This window comes from Sphaeramia orbicularis, chromosome 1 (genome assembly GCF_902148855.1).
Source record: "Sphaeramia orbicularis chromosome 1, fSphaOr1.1, whole genome shotgun sequence".
Taxonomy (NCBI): Eukaryota; Metazoa; Chordata; class Actinopteri; order Kurtiformes; family Apogonidae; genus Sphaeramia; species Sphaeramia orbicularis.
The window spans coordinates 24,030,036-24,052,850 of record NC_043957.1 but is presented as its reverse complement, the minus strand read 5'-3'; the positions used below and the strand labels follow the sequence as shown (position 1 = coordinate 24,052,850).

The 22,815-nt window shown below is 41.2% G+C and overlaps 1 protein-coding gene and 1 pseudogene across 2 annotated transcripts in view; one reads left to right on the top strand and one right to left on the bottom strand.

Moving 5' to 3' along the window:
• Window positions 1-623: 623 nt before the first annotated feature.
• LOC115417107 (malate dehydrogenase, cytoplasmic-like) overlaps window positions 624-22,815 on the top strand; it is a 35,518-nt gene continuing 13,326 nt past the window's right edge. Inside the window, exons 1-2 of one of the 2 annotated variants that reach the window (XM_030131096.1) lie at window positions 624-885; window positions 21,559-21,657. In XM_030131096.1, the coding sequence (XP_029986956.1) occupies window positions 832-885; window positions 21,559-21,657 (153 nt within the window). In that variant the 5' untranslated portion in view covers window positions 624-831. Of the gene's footprint in view, window positions 886-20,282; window positions 20,432-21,558; window positions 21,658-22,815 lie in introns of those variants that run through there. The other variant, XM_030131104.1, reaches the window with a different exon arrangement.
• On the bottom strand, window positions 16,607-19,338 carry LOC115416993 (E3 ubiquitin-protein ligase TRIM39-like; annotated as a pseudogene).

Here is a 22,815-nt window from a genome sequence, read left to right as displayed (position 1 = left end):
GCCCGGTGTCATCTGTTATTATTTGTACATATTGTATATGTTATATTTTCTGTGCAGAGATGGAAATATAAAAGACAGTTAATGCAAACATACCCATTTGTACTCTTTTATTCCCTCACCCAATGAGAATCAAAAAGAGAATCGATAAGGAATCAGATCGATAAGCAATATCGATAATGGAATCGGAATCGTTAAATTCTTAACAATTCCCATCCCTAGTCGTGTCCTGCTCCAAGATCACTGATAACACACTAAAGCTTGTGTCTGTGTTTCTGCTGCAGTCCTCAGCTGACCCTAAAACATACTTTTCTCAGATTGGAGCAGCCATATTTTATTCCTCTGCAGTGACGTGGTCTATTACCCCCCCCCCCCCCCCCCCTTTTTTTTTTTTTTGGCCAAGCAGCTCAGTTTTATCGATTATTAATTGATTCCCACCTGTAATCACACATGAAAAGCCTTCTGAGTTCAGTCAGCTGCTATTTCCGTCCTCAAAATCTTATTAAGGGACTAGACTGACTGCAGCAGTGTGTGTGTGTGTGTGTGTGTGTGTGTGTGTGTGTGTGTGTGTGTGTGTGTGTGTGTGTGTGTGTGTGTGGGATGGGGGTGGAGGAGTGAGGAGTGCGTGCCGGGTAACGGAGCCTCGAGAAGCCGTGAAAGTCGAAGTGCGGCGTGGTTCGTGGAGGTCGCCTGTGTCCTGCCGCGCACCTGTCTGCCTCTGCGCGCTCTCACCGTGGGCGTCTACCTGTCTCCCTCTCTGCGTGACGGATCCGGTCGCCATCTCTGCGTTTTCGGAGGACATTCATTCAGCGACAGATCGACACCGGCCGGACCATGCTGACGCTGCTGACCTCCATGTATCTGGTGGTGCGGGCGGTTTCCTCGCAGGTGAGTTGAAGCAGCCTGTTTTCTTGACCGCCGCGCTGACCGTGCGTCCTTGAACGCAGCACCCGAGCGTAACGGGCCGGTGCGCCTTCACTGTCCTCATCACATACAAATCTATTTTAAAGAAGCATCTCATCTGTGCTTATTAGAGCTGCAGTGGGGGGAATGTTTCACCCTGTTTGTGTGTATGTGTTTTAACCCTGGTAAGTTCAGGTAGAAGTCAGGTGTGAAACCTTACACTCCGCAGGTTGCGTCTTTTTCCGACCCTGTCATCATTAATTCAGTGAGAGTCATCTCCACTGGGCAGCTTTGCCAAGGTGTTCACTTCAGAGTAAAGCAGGTGATAGGAAATAACACGATATCCAGTCTGACTCTTCACAATAAAAGCGGTTTAGCCAAACCAAAAACAATAAAATACTTAATAAGCCAAAAGTATTTGGTTGTTTTTGCACAGTTTTAAATAGAATGCATGCTTATGTATGAAGTCTGTTTGAAGTAACAAGAAAGAACAAGAAAGATCTGCACAAATATATGTACAACGCATGCAAATAGATTCAGGAGAAAAGTGTGAGCTCACAGACAAGGCTAAAAACACCCAAATAATATGAAATTTGATGTAAAACTCATACTGTCTGCACAAAAAAGAGTTCAAAGAGTTTAAGTGCAAAGGGATTACACACCAAATCGCTGGCCACAGAAGCTGTTTATTTACTTTATAGTTTTTTTTTGTTTTTTGTTTTTTTTACATTTTATTCTTAGTACATATTTCATTGATATTCCACTCTATCTTGGTAGAAATACAGAGACTGTGTGCACAATAGTATAGAGGTAATTTCCTGTCAAAATGTAACAAAAAACAACAACAACAGTAATATAGAAAAACATATTTTAAGAATATGTGGCTATGTCTTCCATCACTACTTTTTGGAGAGCAGTAATTATCCTGTAATCCTTAAACCTGGAACTGCATGGTTTAAAAATGAAAAATCTGATAATTGTTGCCTAAAACAAAGTCTTATCTCCACATAATGCTGTCGTCTCTTGCACCAAAATCACAAACTCATTAGAGCCTGTATTTGTGTTGCACAATTGTAAATAGCATGATAGCATGCTTGCTAATTTACAAATATCTGCATTAAGTAACAAGAAAATATCTGCATAAATATATGCACAACAAACCCAAGTCAGTATTTTGTGACCTCAAAAAATAAGACTAAAAACACTCAAGCAATATGAAATTTTATATATTCACACTGAAATTTAATGCAGTAAATCTGATATTGTCTGCACAAAGAGTTCAACACATGTTAAGTGCAAAAAGACACGTTCAGGGTGTACCCCGCCTTCACCTGATGGCATATGGCATAGGTTCCAGCACCCCAGAGACCCTCTCAAGGATTAAGCCATTGTGATGATTGAAAAAATAAAACTTATTTTAATGTTCCATGTTTCGCTAACAATCACAGTTTGGTTTGCAAGTACAAAACACTATGAACAAACTCTGCATTTCCTCAAATACAAAATTAATCAACCAAACAAATGCACAACAAATACATCTTGCTTCAGAAAGAATATGTCTTACAAACACATACTCACACACACACACACACACACACACACACACACACACACACACACACACAAACTGTAATAGTCAAGACACGATCTTTCCATTGTGTTTGTACTGATGACGTTCTCATGATACCTGCTGTTGTGAAGGTGAATTTATAAGAAAATCACCAACACAAATACAGTACAAAGGTTGTTTTGTCTTAAGCCTAATGTTGAAATGTTACAAATATGTATGCTTTTTTAGATAAATTTTGTATTTTCAAACCAAACCACATTTTATACTAAATTAGGGCATCTGTAGTCGTCCATTGTACATCCAGATCTACAGAACGTCCACATCTTGGCAGACGTGTTCCAGTGCTGGAAATAGATCTGGCATCATCCACTATCATTCTGGACTAAAATGAGTTTGGTTAGTTTGTATTTATTTAAAAAAGTCCCTGCAAAATAGAAGTGAGCATAATGTGTAATGTGGTGTAAAACGACAAAATGCTCCTAGAAGAAAACGGCACATACAAAGACATATGCAGCTTGGAGTTGCAGATTGTTGTTCTTCATGGATGGATGGATGGATGGATGAAATTAAATAGATAGATAGATAGATAGATAGATAGATAGATAGATAGATAGATAGATAGATAGATAGATAGATAGATAGATAGATAGATAGATAGATAGATAGATAGATAGACTTTACTGATCTCAAGTTGGAAATTTTACAAAATTTTTGTGCAGAAGCATGAAACACAGTACAAAATACAACACAAAAGCAAACACACTATACATAAAGTATAAAAACAGACCTCACTTAAAGACCTGGATAAATAAACAGTAAGATGCAAAATAAACTGTAAGGTGCAGCCCAGACAGTATCACAATAGATGATATAAGGCTTAAATAAGATGTGACAAAAAGTCAGATTAGTCAGTGAACGAACTCTACTCTTCAGATAAATTCAATCTAGTGTCTCTATATTAATGTATCATATATATTATGACTCCTAGCAATTTAATACAAGAAACTAGTTAGTGCTTTTACTTTGAAGGCAGGATTTCCCAGTTTCCCCTGCTGTTCTGCGTGTTTCCCCCTGTCTTGATGCAGCAGTGCAGGCTGCAGATTATCAGCTGCTCCAGCCTGCAGGGCAGCAGTGCAGACCTGCAGCCTGATTTAGGTCCGGGCAGCTTTAAGGAAACTGAACCCACATCCAACATGGCCACCAATGTCCTTGATAGGCTGAACTGTGGACAAAAAGTCTGTCTCTGTCATGGAGAAGCTCATGTGAAATTAAAGCTTCTCAACTCTTGACTTGGGTGTAGTTTCCTGACATCCACCTCAATCACTTTTAGCCAGAGCTTCTGTCTTCTGTGCAGGAGTGGATCAGTAGTTGAAAATCAGAGCAGAGCTTCACAGTTCACCCCAATGGAAACAGACGTTTATGCTTCTGGGTCCAATCAAGCGAAAGTGAACATCAACATGAAAAAGTAAAATTTCACACATCATTTATCAAGTGAGCTCATTTTTTTAGCTGAAGAGTTGTATTTTATGGAACTGTTATCCTTTTTAAAATACCACCTGTAGGAAAAAAGTTACAACTGATTTTATTGATTGTACTTTTTACACCATAGCCATAGCTTGAATTTGATGCTAAAAATTATCTCTAAAAAATTTGAACATTTATTCAGTCTGTTGATTACATAGATGAATGTTAAATTTTAAGTATTAGATTTTCATTATTTTGTGAATATTGTCAATATTTATGAACATTTTTGAACATTGGTGAGTTGCTTAAAAGGCCCTGTCCACATGTTACTACAAAAATACCAATTTAAAATTTTCAAGTTACTTATAATTCAGATATTTGAGTGAAACTTTCAGAAAGTAATGATCTTTTGATACATTTGGGGTGATGCATACAATCATAAAGAGTCGTCCAGGTGTTACTATGGCAGCCTGTCCATGTGTTACCACATTCTCATGTCAATAAAACAGAGACTTTTCAATATTTTAGTACAAAATTTTTTTCAGCAAAGTTGAACATCATATCTAAAAGGTTTTGTCCTATTCGATATCAATATCTATCGAGAACCTCATGTTTTGAATGTTTGCGTAGAGCTTATAAAGTTGATGTCCATTTCAAGTTCATGTGTTACTGAGCAGTAATTTCACATTTTTCACCTAAAAATTTTATCTCCCCAAAATTTTGTTATACATAATATTAAAGTGCCACCTAATGAGTCCTCGTGTTAATGATTGATTAGACCCTTCTACATTAAACAAGTTATTTATGATTCGGAAATTCTGAAATCAACCCTCACCGAGCACAAAGTTTAGAATTCCACCTACAGTATCACTCAGTCTTTAAGCTTTAGTCTAGTTTTCTACTGTTTTATAATCTTCACCTGCTGTATCCACTCCCTTAGCTCAGGCCACAGTACAGTTTGTGTTTTCAGAAGCTGCACTAAAGATCTGTTTTGAATCGTCCAAACAAGATTATGGGCCTGTATCATGAAGCAGGATTAGGGGGTCAGCGAGGTAACTTCAGGTTCGACAGTGTCACAAACGGGGGGTTACTTCTCACCATGTCATCCTGTGCACACATCCTGCTCCATATGTGGTTGTATGAAGCACTACAGATACAGAAGACCCTGTGTTTGCTTCATTTAGCAATACAATGTATTATCTTGAAATGGAGACTTATTAAACCTTAACCCTAACAGTCTGGGTTGAAACAATAACACTCAAATCTGTTTCTAATTATATTATTATCATATACTGGTCAGAATTTTAACTCACACATTCACACAGTGGACAGTTTTTTGTCACTTTCCTTCTTGTATTTGGCTGCAGCATCTGTGCTGCTTTGAGCCTGTATCACATTCAGACCTGTGCATGTTTGTGATTATGATTGTTTGGCGTGGACGAACCAGGTCACTGAATGACATCCTGAGTCTGTCCTTTAGAACTGCAGCCATAGTTTGGCCTGAACCACCTGTCAACTAACTTTCAGCTCCTTTTAGCCTAAATGGTTAGATTTTCAGGTCTACAGGAATTTATTTGAATAATTTTATTTCAAGTGTATACATGAACAGAACAAAAATTATTAGAACATTTTCCACTCAAACAGTAACTAAAAAAGGAATAAGCTGAAGCAAGAAGTTTATTTTTGCTTCTCCTATATTTTCCCTTGAATTACCCAGAATTTCAACAAAATATGCAACATAAAAGAAATAAACATACATAAATAAGTAAAGATTAAATTCTAATCCTCAATTATGTAACTTTGAAATTTTAAAGAACTGCTTGCCTAATATCTGAACAAATGTAAAAAATAATAAAAGACGAAGGAATCCCACACTCCTCTTCTTCTGAGTTGTTTGGACGGCTCGGTTTGTTAATGCTGTAAATCTGTGTGAAAAACACGACGACCTGCAGGGCTCTTTAAGTATTAATCACAACTGTGAACCCACTGGTTCATGTTGGCAAACAGCCACTTCAGCAGCTTAGACGCCTCTGAAGGTCTGCACTGAACAACTACAACACATTTGTTTTATACTAAAGAGCTTCTGGGTATCTTATATCTCTGCCTTCATGGGTTCATCAGGAAGAGATATGTATCCCAGATTGACAGAACAAAAGGGCTCCAAAGTCTAATAATAACAAATGCTGTCTTTTACAGTACAAACTGCAGCCTACACAGACAGTAAAAAGTAAAAAAAAAAAAAAAAAAAAGACTACTAGTTATAAGACTTTGAAAGTGTTTTGTTAAAAAATTATGTTTCACTTCCTAAAACAGAAGCACCTATACTTTAAAGCTGTGTATAACTTTCATCATCAATTTTTCATCAAATCTGTAAAACCCGAGTCATAGCCCAAGTTTCACTAATCTGTTAGTTTTTCCATGAATACTCACCTGAATCTCTTCCCTCACGGTGAGCAATTTTGAAGTGTACTCCACCATAAACAGCCCATTTGTTTACAAACAGAGCCGGTAGGTCAGTTGGGCATTTTTGGAAACTTGTCACAACATGCTTTGTGAAAAGTGGAGCTCCACACAGATGCAGTAGCAAGAGGCAATGAATCCATTTCCGTGTTTGTTGCTGCTGTGGCCATAATGCAGCTGCATGGAGCCCCCTTCCCACAATGCACATCGTGACAAATTTCTGAAAATGTCTGACTGACCTACCAGCTCTGTTCGTAAACACATGGATTGTTTTTGGTGGAGTACACTTCAAAATTGTTCAGCGTGAGGGAAGAGATTCAGGTGAGTAATCACCGACAGACTTACGGATTTGTGATTCTTGGGGTGTCTTCACACAGCGTACTTGAGTCTGTACCGTTCTTGGATACGTTCACTCTTTTCCTTGCGGAGTATGCCTGAGTATGAATGGGTGTTACAGGGCTGAAACAGTAGGTGGCGGTGTAGAGGGAATTCTGTCGCTGTCCTACAAATGTGGATGTTAGAAGATGACATAACTTAATTTGACACCATATAATTAAAATAAATCTGACTGATTAAATATCCCACTGCAATTAAAAGGTCTGCGTTTAACACCTTGCTGAAGAATGCATATGTGTTTTATCAACAAAATAATCAGTGTATGAAAATAATTCATTAAAGCAGAATGCAGCAGAATGGTCCCTGTCAGTGTTTTACTGTTTTTGATTCATTTTGCTGCTGCACAAGTTAGAGGCCGGGCTCATTTGCAGATTTGTGTCCTTGTGAGAACCTTGTATCTCAGGCCTGTTTTCAGTCATAATGCATCTTCAAGATAATCCAAGAGAATGATGACACACCGTATTTCCTTAAGAAAGAGGATAATCTTCAACTCAGTTTATTGAGGAAACACTGATCTTTTCAGTTTATCACAAAACTTCCAAATACGTTTTTCACGGGTAAGAAAATGAATCTAAAAGTATCTAAGAAGCATCTAAAGCTGTTTGACAAATGTAATGGAGTGAAAATATTTGCCTTTGTGAAGTTGCATAAAATGGAAATACTCAGGTACAAATTCTTCAGTCTTATATGGTACTACATCACTACTAATTCAATATTAAATGAAACTACACCAACAATATATTAGTTTTATTTCCCTACTGTCGGTCTGATCGTATTATGTCTGGCCCTATGCTGCTGTTCAAGGTTTCCGTTGTTCTGCTCTATAAATGTCAGCAGATCAGACAGCCTCAGCTCTGCTCAGATTTACCTCCTGCGAAGCTTCAGATAACAAGCTGCTAACCTGTAGTCTGAGGAGCAAACTCAACCTTGAGTGACCTTTCACCCCTGACCCCAATGAGAACACAGTCAGTCAGTATAATCTGCAGAATCTTGTGTTGTCCCTGGGGAAAAACTATGAGCAAACACTGTAGTTTTTTTAATATTTGAAGGAATTAAATTCAGAACTGTTTAACCTGTATTTAAAAATATACAGCATTTGAAATATTTTCTTACCTTACTCCTATTTTTTTCCCGGTTTTTCCATCCCCTTCTGATCCAATAAAAACCACATATCTCTTTGTGATTGATTGATTGATTGATTGATATCTTTATTTTGATCATGTAAATGATCATTTAAAAACAGAAATGCAAATAAATGATTATCAAGAGAATGAGAACAAAACAAAATGGTAACTTAAAACTGCAACGTAATAAGCCTCAAAACTTACATGAGTGAAAAGGAGTAGGAAGAAGTATAAACTCATCTAATCCTACCCCTTCAAACCTTTCCATACTTACTGAAAACAACACTGTCCCATATTCATCAGCAATTTGGAAACATGTACATTTAGTCACTCATCCATATTACAACACAACACATTGCAAAACTGATATCCAAATAACAAACAAACACCTTAAGGAGTTTATTTATTAATGTACCTCTGGAAAATCATTTCTTTATGCCTCTTTTTAAACACAGTCATACCGCCAATTTGTTTTAGTTCTGCACTCAATCTATTCCACAGTTTAACTTCCCTAACAGTAATACAGAAGCTTTTCAATGCTGTACGCATGCTTCTGACCTTTAGATTTAAAATTTCCCTTAAATTATAACCCCCTCTCTAACATAAAACATTTTTTGAATGTTTTTCTGTAGCAATTTATTCCTTGCTTTGTATAGTAATTGAGCTGTTTTATGTTCCACTAAGTCAAAAAATGTTAGTTTTGGATTTTAAAAAGAAGTCAGTCGTGTGAACCCAAAAATCAGCATTATGAATGATTCTGATTGCTCTTTTTTACAGAATGAAAAGTGGTTGAAGTGAAGTTTTGTATGTGTTTCCCCATTCTTCTCTACAGTAATCTAAACAAGGGAGAATAAGTGAGTTATACAGAATATGGAGCGATTTCTGGTCTAGTACATGCCTGTCTTTTGCCAGGACTGAAACGCTGAAACTGAACTGTAAGATCAAGTGTTTGATAAGGGTTGACTTTTCAGCTTTTCAATCTGTCACATGACTTGTTTCTTAACAGTTCTCATTCCATTTGGTCACTTTCTGATGCTTTGGTCAAAGACCCTGTGTAATGGTGCTAGTACAAACCCAGAATCCAAATGCAGAACTCAAACGCCAAAAATATAATTCAAAAGATTTATTTATCACACACAGGTGAAAAATAATGAACAGTGACAGAATCTTGAGGATAATGGTGGTTGATATCCTTCTCTGATTCGTTCTCTGGATCGGGGGCGACAACCCGTCTCCCAGTACGGTGTTTGGGGTTTTTCTCCCGACTAGGGAGAAGCAAAGGGAGGTCAGGGACAGAAACAGGTCATACACAGGCAGGCAAATACTCGGGCGACAGGACATAAGGACAAGACAAAACTCACGTACCGATAGTCAGGGCGAGAAGGTCAAAACCAGGAATCCGGAGAGGCAGACAAAACCAGACAGGGAGCAGGCAAAAGGCGAAAAACCGAGGGATCCAAAAACAGGTCAAAAAACAGGCAGGCAAACGAAAAAACGAGGTCAAAACGCTGGTCTGAACTGCTAGAGTTACAAACTGGCGATTGACCTAGGGGAGAGACAGGGTTTAAATACACAAAAGGGAGGGAAGACAACTAGACACAGGTGAAGCAAATCAGGGCGGAGACAGGTAATCAGAACAGAGGTCAGGATGAACGGGGAACAGGAAGTAAAGACGACAGACAAGACACATGAGGGAAAACTTAACAAAATAAAACAGGAAGTGACAAACAAAACATAAAAGACAGACAAGACCAGACTAGCGTCTGGCAGCAGGTATGACAGTACCCCCCCTCCTAGGGACGGCACCAGACGGACCAGGGACATCAGGATGGTTCCGATGGAACTGTCGGATAAGGTCCGGGTCCAGGATGCGGGATGCTGGCACCCAGGAGCGCTCCTCAGGTCCATAACCCTCCCAGTCCACAAGGTATTGGAACCCTCTCCCCCGGCGCCGAGCTGCCATCAAACGCCGGACCGTGTAGGCTGGATCCCCGTCAATCATCCGAGGAGGGGGAGGAGGTTGGGTGGGCGGGACCAGACGGCTTTCCTTCACGGGTTTAATCTGGCTGACGTGAAAGGTGGGATGGATTCTCATGGACCTTGGTAACTTCAGGCGAACAGAAACAGGGTTAATAATTTTCGAGATAGGGAATGGACCAACAAACCCGGGTGCCAACTTGCGACTCTCTATCCGGAGAGGGAGGTGTTTAGCGGATAGCCAAACCCTCTGATCAGGATGGTAAACAGGAGCGGGGGTCCTATGGGCATCCGCCGAGGTCTTGTAACGGCCTGACGCCTTCAATAGGGCTTGTCTAGCTCGAGTCCAGGTCCTCTTGCAACGGTGGATGAGAGCCAGGGCCGAGGGCACGCCCACCTCCTTCTCCAGGGACGGAAACAAGGGCGGCTGATAACCATAAACCACATGAAAAGGTGAAAGCCCAGAGGAAGCACTGGACAATGAATTATGGGCGAATTCCACCCACAACAGATGTCGGCTCCAGGAGGCGGGATTCTGGGAGGCCAGCACACGGAGGCCCACTTCCAGGACCTGGTTCAGCCTCTCAGTTTGGCCATTGGACTGCGGATGAAAACCAGAAGACAGACTGACAGAAGCACCAACAAGAGAACAAAAAGCTTTCCAAAAACTGGCAATGAACTGAGGCCCCCTATCGGAGACCACGTCTCTGGGGAAACCATGCAGGCGGAAAACATGAGTCAATAGCGCCTCCGCTGTCTCTTTAGCCGAAGGCAGTTTAGGCAAGGGAATAAAATGCACCATCTTTGAAAACCTATCCACTACGGTGAGAACCACCGTGTTACCATTAGACGGGGGCAAACCAGTCACAAAATCCAGGGCGATGTCCGACCAGGGTCTTTTGGGGACAGGCAAAGGACACAGCTCCCCCATGGGAGCCCTATTAGAGGCCTTACAGGCAGCGCACACAGGACAGGCAGCCACATATTCTGCAACCTCCTTCTCCATTGCAGGCCACCAAAAGCGCTGTTTCACCACAAACAAGGTCCTCTTCACCCCGGGATGGCACGCCATCTTCGACGCATGGCCCCATTGGATCACCTGAGAACGAAGGTGCGGAGGAACAAACAGACGGTCTGGCAGGACGCCATCCGGAACTTCACAGTCATTAAGGGCCTCCATGACCAATTTCTCAACCCCCCACTGAAAAGCCCCTACCACACAGGAGCTAGGCAGAATAGTCTCAGGTTCAGACAGGGGAATGTCAGGAGAGAAGACCCTGGAGAGAGCATCTGGCTTCCCATTTTTAGAGCCAGGACGGTAGGAAAGGGTGAAGTTAAAACGGGTGAAGAAAAGAGCCCACCTGGCCTGACGAGAGTTGAGGCGTTTCGCCGAGCGTAGATACTCCAGGTTCTTGTGGTCCGTCCAGATAAGAAATGGCACGTCCGTCCCCTCCAACCAATGGCGCCATTCTTCCAGCGCCACTTTAATAGCCAGCAGTTCACGATTTCCAATATCATAATTCCTTTCGGCCGGTGACAATCTCTTAGAGAGAAAAGCGCAGGGGTGGAGTCTGTTATCAGTAGGAGAGCGTTGAGAAATTACCGCCCCAACGCCCAAATCGGAGGCGTCGACCTCCACCACAAACTGCAGAGCTGGGTCAGGAACGGACAGGATGGGTGCCGAGGAAAACGCCCTCTTCAGGTGGTTAAAAGCCTTTTCAGCCTCGGGACTCCACCTGAACACAGACTTGGAAGAGGTGAGAGAATGCAGGGGGGCAGCCACACTGCTGAACCCCCGAATAAACTTCCTATAGAAGTTAGCAAAACCCAAAAATCTTTGTACATCCTTTCTGGAAGTTGGAGTCGGCCACTCCCTGACCGCACTAACCTTTTCGGGGTCCATCTGGACGCTCCCTTCGGCGATGATGAAGCCCAAAAAGGACACCGAGGACTGGTGAAATTCACATTTCTCTGCCTTGACAAACAGTTGATTAGCCAGGAGTCTCTGAAGCACTTGTCGAACATGCTGAATGTGGGTTTCCTCATCTGAAGAAAAAATTAAAATATCGTCCAGGTACACAAATACAAAAACATTAAGCATGTCTCTGAGAACGTCATTGACCAACGCCTGGAAGACCGCAGGGGCGTTGGTCAGACCAAAAGGCATCACTAAATACTCGTAATGGCCACTAGGGGTGTTGAACGCCGTCTTCCACTCATCTCCTTCCCTGATGCGAACTAAATGGTAGGCATTACGAAGATCTAGTTTGGTGAAGATTTTAGCGCCATGCAACAGTTCAAAGGCGGAAGACATTAGTGGCAAAGGGTACCTGTTGCGGACAGTAATATCGTTAAGCCCCCTGTAGTCAATACAAGGCCTGAGCGACTTATCCTTCTTGTCAACGAAGAAGAATCCTGCTCCTGCAGGCGACGATGAGGGCCTAATTAGCCCAGCAGCCAAGGACTCATCAATGTATTTTTTCATAGCCAGATTCTCAGGGCCAGACAGAGAATATAATCTCCCTTTAGGGGGAGAAGTACCAGGGCGCAGATCTATGGCACAATCATAAGGGCGATGAGGTGGCAGGGCTGTAGCCTTAGATTTACTGAAAACCTCTTTTAAATCATGATAACACCGGGGAACCTTGTCAAAATCAGGAAAATCCTTATTTTCCTCCATAGGAACACTAACAGGGGCTAGAGCAATAGGTGACATCTTAGGAGGATTATCAGGTAAATTAACATACTTGCATCGAGTCTCACAATCTTTACACCATGAAAAAACCTCCCCAGTATCCCAATCAATATATGGTTTGTGGATTTGTAACCATGGGTACCCCAAAATGAGTGGCTGAGTATCAGAGTTGTATATGTGAAAACTAATGCTTTCGGTGTGTCCATCAATAAACTGCACAGTCACTGGCTCAGTACAATGAGTGATGCGACAGATCACATGATCATCCAAAGCTCGGGCTTCCAACGGACGCTGAACTGGGGTCGAGATGAGTCCGAGTTTAGTTACTAGGTTCTGGTCCATAAGGTTAGCGTCGGATCCGGAATCGATCAGGACGGGGTGCTGGAGAGACAGAGAATTAGAACACAACAGAACCACAGGAAACGGGCGAGAAACAGTAGACAAACACACTGTTCTGCTCAACAGCGACCCCTCACCGGTCTTGGCATCGGGTCTAAGGGTGCAGTTGCTGACTCTATGGCCACCTTGTCCACAGTATAGGCAGAGCCCCTCCGTCATGCGTCGGCGGCGCTCCTCGGCCGAGAGATGAGTCCTTCCCAACTGCATAGGTTCCTCTTTACCCCCTCCTGTCTCAGCTGTCGGAAGTCGTAACGTCTCTCGACTCGGGCCCTTGCTGGACGAAGAGCTGACCTCTGGTTCCATGACCTGCCAAACTGATTCCTGATCAGCGACCCGGATGGCCTCGGTGATAACATCGTCTAGGGAGGTGAGCTGTTGGCGGAGCGCCATCTCCCGGCCGACAGAGCGATTAAGGCCGGACAAAAAGGCAGTGATCAGGGCTTGGTTGTTCCACCCTGATTCCACTGCTAGTGAACGAAAGGCGCTCACATATTGCCTGATGGTTCGCTCTCCCTGTCTGAGCCTCATGATCTGATGACCCGCAAACTGGGTCCGAACCGGGTGGTCATAAACCCGCTTAAGTTCGGAAACCAGAGCCAAAAAAGAATGAACAGCAGGAGAACCCTGTTCAAAAAGAGCATTAAAGTAACTGAGAGGAGGCCCTTCCAGCAGACTAGCCAAATAAGCAATCTTTACAGAGTCTTTAGCAAAACGAACAGGTTGGGACTCAAAAATTAACTGAATCTGAGTAAAAAAGTCTCGACAGGTGTCAGGATTACCAGAGTACTTGGAAGGTGCCGGAATGTTCGGCTCAGCCGAGTCTCGAACAGGCGGAGGGTTGGACCTATTCTCGCTTGACACAGCCGCGGCCGCGGCTTGGGTACTAGTGAGTATGGTGACCTGAGTAGTTAGCTGGCTCATTTTGTCGAGTAGGGTGTGGAGAGCCTGATCATGTCCCCCTAGTCTGTGCCCCTGGGACAGAATTGCCTCCTTGACCTGAGAGAGTTCTGCTGGATTCATGCTTTGGCCAGTTTGTACTGTAATGGTGCTAGTACAAACCCAGAATCCAAATGCAGAACTCAAACGCCAAAAATATAATTCAAAAGATTTATTTATCACACACAGGTGAAAAATAATGAACAGTGACAGAATCTTGAGGATAATGGTGGTTGATATCCTTCTCTGATTCGTTCTCTGGATCGGGGGCGACAACCCGTCTCCCAGTACGGTGTTTGGGGTTTTTCTCCTGACTAGGGAGAAGCAAAGGGAGGTCAGGGACGGAAACAGGTCATACACAGGCAGGCAAATACTCGGGCGACAGGACATAAGGACAAGACAAAACTCACGTACCGATAGTCAGGGCGAGAAGGTCAAAACCAGGAATCCGGAGAGGCAGACAAAACCAGACAGGGAGCAGGCAAAAGGCGAAAAACCGAGGGATCCAAAAACAGGTCAAAAAACAGGCAGGCAAACGAAAAAACGAGGTCAAAACGCTGGTCTGAACTGCTAGAGTTACAAACTGGCGATTGACCTAGGGGAGAGACAGGGTTTAAATACACAAAAGGGAGGGAAGACAACTAGACACAGGTGAAGCAAATCAGGGCGGAGACAGGTAATCAGAACAGAGGTCAGGATGAACGGGTAACAGGAAGTAAAGACGACAGACAAGACACATGAGGGAAAACTTAACAAAATAAAACAGGAAGTGACAAACAAAACATAAAAGACAGACAAGACCAGACTAGCGTCTGGCAGCAGGTATGACACCCTGTGGTGTTAGTTTTCCTCCCCATGGGAGACAGACAGAGTGACTCACTACTCCCTCTAGTAGTGAGAATAAATTCAATGCGGGAAATATATTCAGTTCATATCTCTACAATCCAATACTTTGGCATCTTAGGTAGAACTCCACAGCTCTTTATTGTAAACACTATAATGGTCATTTTACACCATGCTTTAACTTTGGAAGTAGAAATACTAAATGTAACCCCTTTAAATCAATTATTTTTAAGCAAGCAATACAGATTCTTTTTAACTTGGCCATTCTATAATTTTATGGCTGGCCTTTTGGTAATTTAAGCAGATTTTGATGCTAATACTTTTATTCATTTACTTAAGCATTTAGCAGTGTTTCTCAGTGAGAGACCACTGGCATGGTGATCGGTGACCAGACAAAGAGTGAAGTTTGGAGTATGGACAAGTATTTCTACGGGCCGAAAAGAAAAACATGCAATGTATAATGGGATCAGTTGCAGTCACTGATACTGTTAAAATATTTGCCTTTGTTGCCAAATATTTATTTCTGGTTCTAAAAAAATATGTCTTTAGTGTGATAGTTATATAGTATAGTTGGCAATCTGCCTGAGTTTATTTGTTGTTTGTTGCAAAAATTGAAGTTGTTTGTAATTTGAAAGAAAATTTTGAAAGAAAGAAAAAGAATGGATATGATATCGTATTTGTTGGGGTTTAGGAGTCTGGAAGTTTTTCTTTTTCCAAGGGGGACCCAATAGAAAAACTTTGTTCTAAAGTTAAAGAGTACTTCCTTCACCTGGGTTTCCAAATAATCCAGATAATCCTAGATATCAACATAAAATCCTCAAATTTATTTGTCAAATTCTGTTGAACAGAAATGTAGAAACGCCCCCAAATTTAAGATATAATGTTCTTTTTTTGTTACTTTAAGTGGAAGGGAAACAGTGAAACAGACTAAATGTTTGCTAAAAGTGGAACATCATGTGGACTAAACACATGGTACGAGTAAGTTACTTAATCAGCAAGTGAAGAGATAGCAGTGGCTTCACATAGCAATGTCAACAATGCCCCCCACCCCCCACCCCACCCCACACACACACACACACACACACACACACACACACACACACACACACACACACACACATACATACTTGACTATGTAAAATGTTGAAAAGAATTAAGGCAGATCTCCTGCACTGTAGTCCATAGCATTACTTACTGAGCTATTCAACATGTGCTTCTACAGCAAACTTATGCGCCCGTAGCTTCTACTTTCTCCTGTATTGGAGGGAGTTCTACTGCACATGCACCGTTTATGATGAGACTCTATATGGTAAAGGGAGTTAATCTCAACTAGATTAAAGTCTATTCATGAAGAACAAACGGGCAGCCACAGAAGGAATATGATGTATTATTATACGGTAGGAACTATAGAACTGCATGGTCTGAATATTGAATATCTTTGAACACAGCCAGTGATTGAGTAAATCACACAAAGTTGTCAAACACAGACCTGTACTTCTACTGTATCCTGTTGGTTCTCATTTTAAATTATTTGGAATGCAATGGAATTCAATGCCATAATGGGGACATCCTTATTAAAGCCAAGTCTCTGCTTTGGTTCCAAAACTGGTCACATTAGTGAGGTTAAACTGTATTCATTTTATTAGTGTTAAATAATATTTTTAAAAAATATATAGTTTTATGTGATTTGAAGCATGTATAATGTTAATTTGGCTTCGCTTCATCCCCTTGAACCCCCATTGGGACCCCGACCCTGGACCCCACCATTCTCCTGGGCCCCCCTTCCATTTTTTCTGAATAATCATGGCTTTAATCATTCATGTGCCATAAGTTCATGTGGTAATGGCTCTTATAATCATTCACCTCAGGCCAAACTGTACGATCTGTGTCACTGTGACATGAAGGCTATGTTGAAACTAAATCTGTCAATACAGTGAAATACTCCATGATCTCACAGAGCATGCTAAAAAGGGAACATCAGGAGTGATGATCAGAGGAGCAGAGTTTTTACCATCTTTATTATGCCCAGGACTGAAGAATGGGAGGAGTTTGTCATTGAAGCAGCAGCCAGTAAAGGAGTGAGAGCTGCAGAATATACATTATAAAAGGAGACCAGACCCTCCTCATAATCCACAAACACCCCCACCTTCTGAGGAATAGACTTCAGAGACAGATAGACCTCTGCATGATCAAGAGATACAAACACATCTCCATTTTTCAGCCCAATGGTCCAGTGACCACCCTCAGGTATCAGTATGATCCACTCCTTCCTGTCGATGGACTCTCTGACCACTCCTAAATCCCACTGAGTCTTTCCTTTGACCTGAACCTCAAAGTAAAATCTGCCAGAAGAAAAACTCTGCTTTCCTAAAACACAGGCATAATGGGAAAACTTCTCTGGTTTGTGTGGAAGATTCTGCTTCACATCACCAAGATGAACCTGTTTCTCATCATCAGACAGAATGAGTGCAGGATGTGCTGTATCTGGATCCAGACTCACATCCACAGTGAACTGCTGGACTCTCTTCAGCTCATTCTCAAACAGATCCTTCATGTCTTTACTGAGTTCTTCCTCCAGCTGAGACACGGCTCTCACCACAGTTCCCTCATATGATGGTGGACAGATGCTGACCTGTTTCCAGACCTTCATGGGTGGAGCAGCTTCTATGGATGTGAATGTTTGGACAAAGTGGAGGTGGTCTTCAAAGTGTGAGAGCGTCTCCACCTCAGTGCTTCTCTTCTTCAGCTCACAGATTTCCTGTTCCAGCTCTTTGATGAAGTCTTCAGCCTGTTTCTCTGTGCTTCTGTGCTTTTCTTGGATCACCTCCTGGAGCTTGTTCAGACTTTTCTGAACCAACTCTATCAGAGCAGTGAAGACCTCAACACCTTCTGCTGTCTCTCTGTCTGCAGATTTCTTACTGAGGTCCACAGACTATTGGATATCCTGGATCTTCAGTCGTCTCTTCAGGATCATCTGCTGGATTTCAGCCTCTGTCTTCCTCAGCTCTGCCTTCTTTAGTTCATATTCATCTTTCAGAGGAACAACGTCATGGGTTTTATGCTCTAAAACTGTGCAAAACATGCAGACACATGTGTGGTCTGTTTTACGGAACAGCTCCAGAGGTTTATCATGTTTCATACACATCCTGTCTGCCAGCTTCTCCACGGGGTCCATCAGATGGTGTCGTTTCAGGCCTGAAAGTGTCAGATGAGGCTGTAGATGAGTGTCACAGTAGGAGGTCAGACACACCAGGCAGGACTTCAGGGCCTTCAGTTTGGTTTCAGTGCAGACGTCACAGGGAACTTGTCCTGGTTTGGCTGCTTGTTGCTCTGAGCTGCTGCTGTTTGGTTCCTCTTGGCTTTTCTGTCTGAACTTGGTAACCATCTGTGCAATTAAAATGTTGATCTTTAGCTCAGGTCTTGTGTTGAAAACTGTTTTACACATGGGACACAGGTACTGGTCAGTATTATCCCAGTGTTAAGTGATGCAGTTTTTGCAGAAGTTGTGTCCACATGAGGTGCTGACTGGATCAGTGAACAAATCCAGACAGATGGAACACAGAAACTGATCTTCAGACAGGAGAGAATCGGCAGCCATAGCTATGAACTGAGAGTAAAAATAAGAAAGAAAATTAAGGCATGAAGGCAAGAATATTTATGCCATTTCAGTAGTGTAATGTTTTTTGTTGTAGTTTTAACAGTTGTAAGAATGGCTTGATTATAGAGAATGAAGAAGTGTTTAGTGTGACTAGTTATTGTACAAATAAGTTTAAAATTCCACATTGAACTTGACTACACTTTAAACATTGTGTTATATTATTAACCTGCTAAATACTGGACATTTGTGAGAGGGCATTGGTTCATCATCCATAGTAAACTCTTTCCTCTGACATTAAACCATTGATATAAAAGGGGGAGACAGGAAATGTTAACAACCCACCATAGCGCTGCCTATCTGTCCGTTTTATATGCAGAAGTATTGTAAAAGGAGTGATTCACAAGGCCTTTATTACTAAAAGTTTCACTAAATTCACTGCAGTATGCCTGTACAAAATGTCAATAAACAGTAACAAAATCAGGAGGAAAAGGAAAATCCAAACCACGTTATAAGAAAATTACACAAGAACTATACACACGGAACTATAATATGTATATATTAAAATGTCATTATATGTACACAGTTCCGTTTGTATTATTAACTATTTCACTGTGTGACTGGAGCTGAAGTCTTGTGTTGAAGCTGTAATGAGATCAGTTGTACTCACCGGTGTTTGTACGAGACTCTTCTGTTTGTTTTACAAAGATCTGATGAACTCAGTTTAGCTTTTACTTCAGCACAGAACAGACACAGGCTCCAGCTCTACTTGTCCTCTGACTTTAAGTGTCACTTCGGCCATGCAACAGGCAGGCTTTTCAGTGTTGTGCCACCTCTGATATTTTGTTTGAATGTGAAACACCAGTTCCACTTCTTCATTGGTTGGCAATACTTCTGACAGGCATATGGTGAGGGATTATTTGTGTGTAATTACAGTTATGTCCTTTAGTATTTGGACAGTAACCCAAATTGTGACTTAACTGTACCTTGCATTACTAATACTAGTATTATTACTTTATTCTACTACCTTTAAGGGGTGCCAAAGCAAAATAGATTGGTAGATTTATTACAAAAAGTGAAATGGACACAGATGCAGAAGTTTTAACTCCTTATGGATGTCATGTCAGTGCTACTGTGATAAATGATTGCATCAGACCAGAATAAAATAGATCGAGTTATGATTACTGATACTTACACTTAGCGTTTTATTGCAATCATGTAATATTTGGTGAGTGATTGTGACTTTCTTTTAACCTATTTGGAATAAATAAAATTTGAATAATCTGGTGTGATTATCACAACAGGAATCTGAGACAAGTGGATCTCAAAGCCTGTACTGAAGTCAGATACATTTATTTATTTATTTATTTGTTTGTTTGTTTGTTTGTTTGTTTATTTGTTTTCCAATGAATGTCTGTTGCTGTGGACAGCTTTTGAATGTAGGCTGCTTTAAGTGGTGCTGGAAATGTTGGGTTTTATCCTTAGTTTCAGGTTTTTTAAATAGTTTTTTTAAGAGACAATTTAAACACAATTTAAACAAACAAGCTTATGTTCACATATGGCTGTCTTTACTAGATGATAATATCAATCTGGCAATCAACCAATCTGTCAGTTTGTTTGTTTGTTTGTTCGTTTTTAATAAAGCTGTTCAACACTTGTACACAAACAAAAAATAACCCCATAGCTGGGCTTTAGGAGGTTCAAAGTGGTAACGGCGGAGTGGTCACATAATCACAGATGTGTTATAGTTCCAACATCACCCACCAGATGTCGCCAGAAACCCCTTCTGAACGTCGGTTAAAAAAAGTCTTTTCAGAAAATCTTCAGCCATATTCGGTGCAGGGGGGCGCGGTCTAGCTAGAGCGGTGCATTATGGGAGGACGCGTCCGTTGCGTGTAGTCAGCAGATGAAAAACGGCTTCTGTGAGATAGTAAAAGACTACAATTCCCGTGTAAATTATGAGACGGGTCGTTTCGCCGCCTGACTTTACAATACACGGATAGAGGTGACCCTTCCGTCTAGTCCGACTCTGAGCAGGGAGAACGAGCACATCTTCACCTCCACTTAAAATGGTAAGATGGCTGCATATTATCTGCTTTTACACTCGGAAAATATTCAGCACACTATGAGCTCCTCTAACAAAATAGATTTAACTGTGTGTTTCTGGTGCATCAGTAGTTGACATTGAAAAGAGGGCGGATTCGTTAACATTTAATTCCATCTAATGCCGGTGTTATTTTGACTGATTCATTGGAGGTTTTCTGTCTGCTTCATGCATTATTAAAACATCAGACCCTAAAAGCTGGCATACGCAGGTTGTTGCGCAGTTTCCTCTGCAGTAGTGAGATGATGTCTGGATAAAATATGGAAGAAGCAGCCCTAACACCAGCAGCAGACAGTGCAGATTAGTTTCTGTGTTGAACACTTGTCTTTCTACTGTAATTCATTCTTGTGCGTCCATCTTAATGAGGGCAGGCAGTAGCGTGGCATCCGCGTCATGTTACATCATCCACCTATTCTTTTATTCATTGAGTGATAACCAATCACAACAGGAGCCGAATCCTGCCTCAAAAACATGAAAATATAAGCATCATCTGACTGTCGCGACTCTTGAAAAGTGTTAAAACACCAAACAAGACGATTTCTGAGTTCTGTTGGGGACATGCTGTTATTCGGCTTGGATATAAATCACAGCACATGATTCATATTTATTCAGTTCCTGCCTTATTGTACAGATCGCCTTACCAACTATTCATTTATCCGCACCTTGAATAGCGGAAATGTGTTTAAAACAAACTAAAAGGAAGTAACTGTTAAGGATGTCATGTGGGCCGAATTGAAGACTGTCATCTGTTACTGTAAATAAAGTTTTAAACTTAGCACAATGTCCTGGCTGTGCTTGCCAAAATGCAAGGTCATTGTAAGATTTTGTGAATGAGGTTTGGTGAAAAGGCAGCCTCATGCAAGATTCCTAAGGAGAGGGGGGGTGGGGGGGGGTCTTTTACTTATGAACCAACTGCTTTAAGTTGAGGATTTTATTGATTCTGGAAAATGAGTCAGTATCCAACCAATTTAGACGGTGTCAGATTTTGCAGCTGCCCCCTGACCCCAACCCCCACCACCACCACCACTGTCATTTATGCAGGTTGGTAATGTTTCTGGATTTTTGATGGAACTGTTTTTCTTTTTTTACCTCCAGGCTGAACCAATCCGTGTTGTGGTGACCGGCGCTGCTGGCCAGATTGCCTACTCCCTGCTGTACAGCATCGCTAAAGGAGATGTGTTCGGGAAGGACCAGGTAAGACCCAGTAGAGCTCTGGTTACATAAGCAGCAGCAGCAGCAGCTGAGCCCCCATCGCTGCACAGACAGCTGGGTAAAGCCCTGACTCATGACGGACTCTTACATAATGTAACGAGAAGGGAATGACTTTGGCTTAAGACCCCGTCACAGTGGGAAAAGTATAAGACAGGGATCATTGTATGATCTAAGAAAACCTGCATGTTTACTGAAATATTTGTTTTTTATTACACTTCTGCATCAACAAACCAGTAGAGGCACCATAGAATGGATCATATTTAACTGATAGTATGAAACTTTGTGCCAGTATTCATACAGATACTAACAAATTTTCAGAGACATACCATGAATATTGAACCATTCATGACTTCTTATGATTATGGATAAGATGACAGTCACTCAATGTTAGTGACCAACTTTTATATTTTATTAATGTTTATTTGTGCTAACAGAGTGATGAAAGTCTGAAAGAACTCACATAAATACTTTATTTCATATAATAAAGATTTCTTTGATTCCTAGTTACAGAATGGGTAATAATTGAAAAATTAAAATTAAAATACAACAAGAGAAACACCAATTTTGTTTTAAAGATTGGTGTCGGATCAGAATTTCACAAAAGCACCTTTAAAAACAGAGCTAAAGGGCTTTGAAATGCAAAGAACAAGCAGAATATTCTAAAGGTAATGTATAGAGATTTGCTGATTATCTGTTTTTGGCAAAAACTTGTGTCCAATATTTGCTATTGTTAAATATGGCTGCTTGTCTGGAATTAATGTGTTTTGAGAGAAAAAAGCAAAAACTGCAATTTTTTTTTTTACTAGTTTAATATCAAAATCCAGGTTTATTGGTTATTTGTGTTAAGTTTTTAGGTCATTTCAATGCTTATTAATTTTCTGATACTGTGTCATAGAAATTGGAAAGGAAAAAGATTGTAGATTAATTGGCTGTGATTATTATATCAGGCTTTAAAAACCTACTATCAGTTGAAAAAAGAAACCAAAAGGCAAAGCAAAATATGTTAAAAGTTGAAGATGTATGAATCTAAATTGTAGGAAATGTTAAAACAAGGCAAAAAAAAAAACCTAAACAGTCTTCTGTGATAAATACTTTGTGATCAGTTTGCTCAGTGTTTGAGCTCTAAACATGACCTTTATG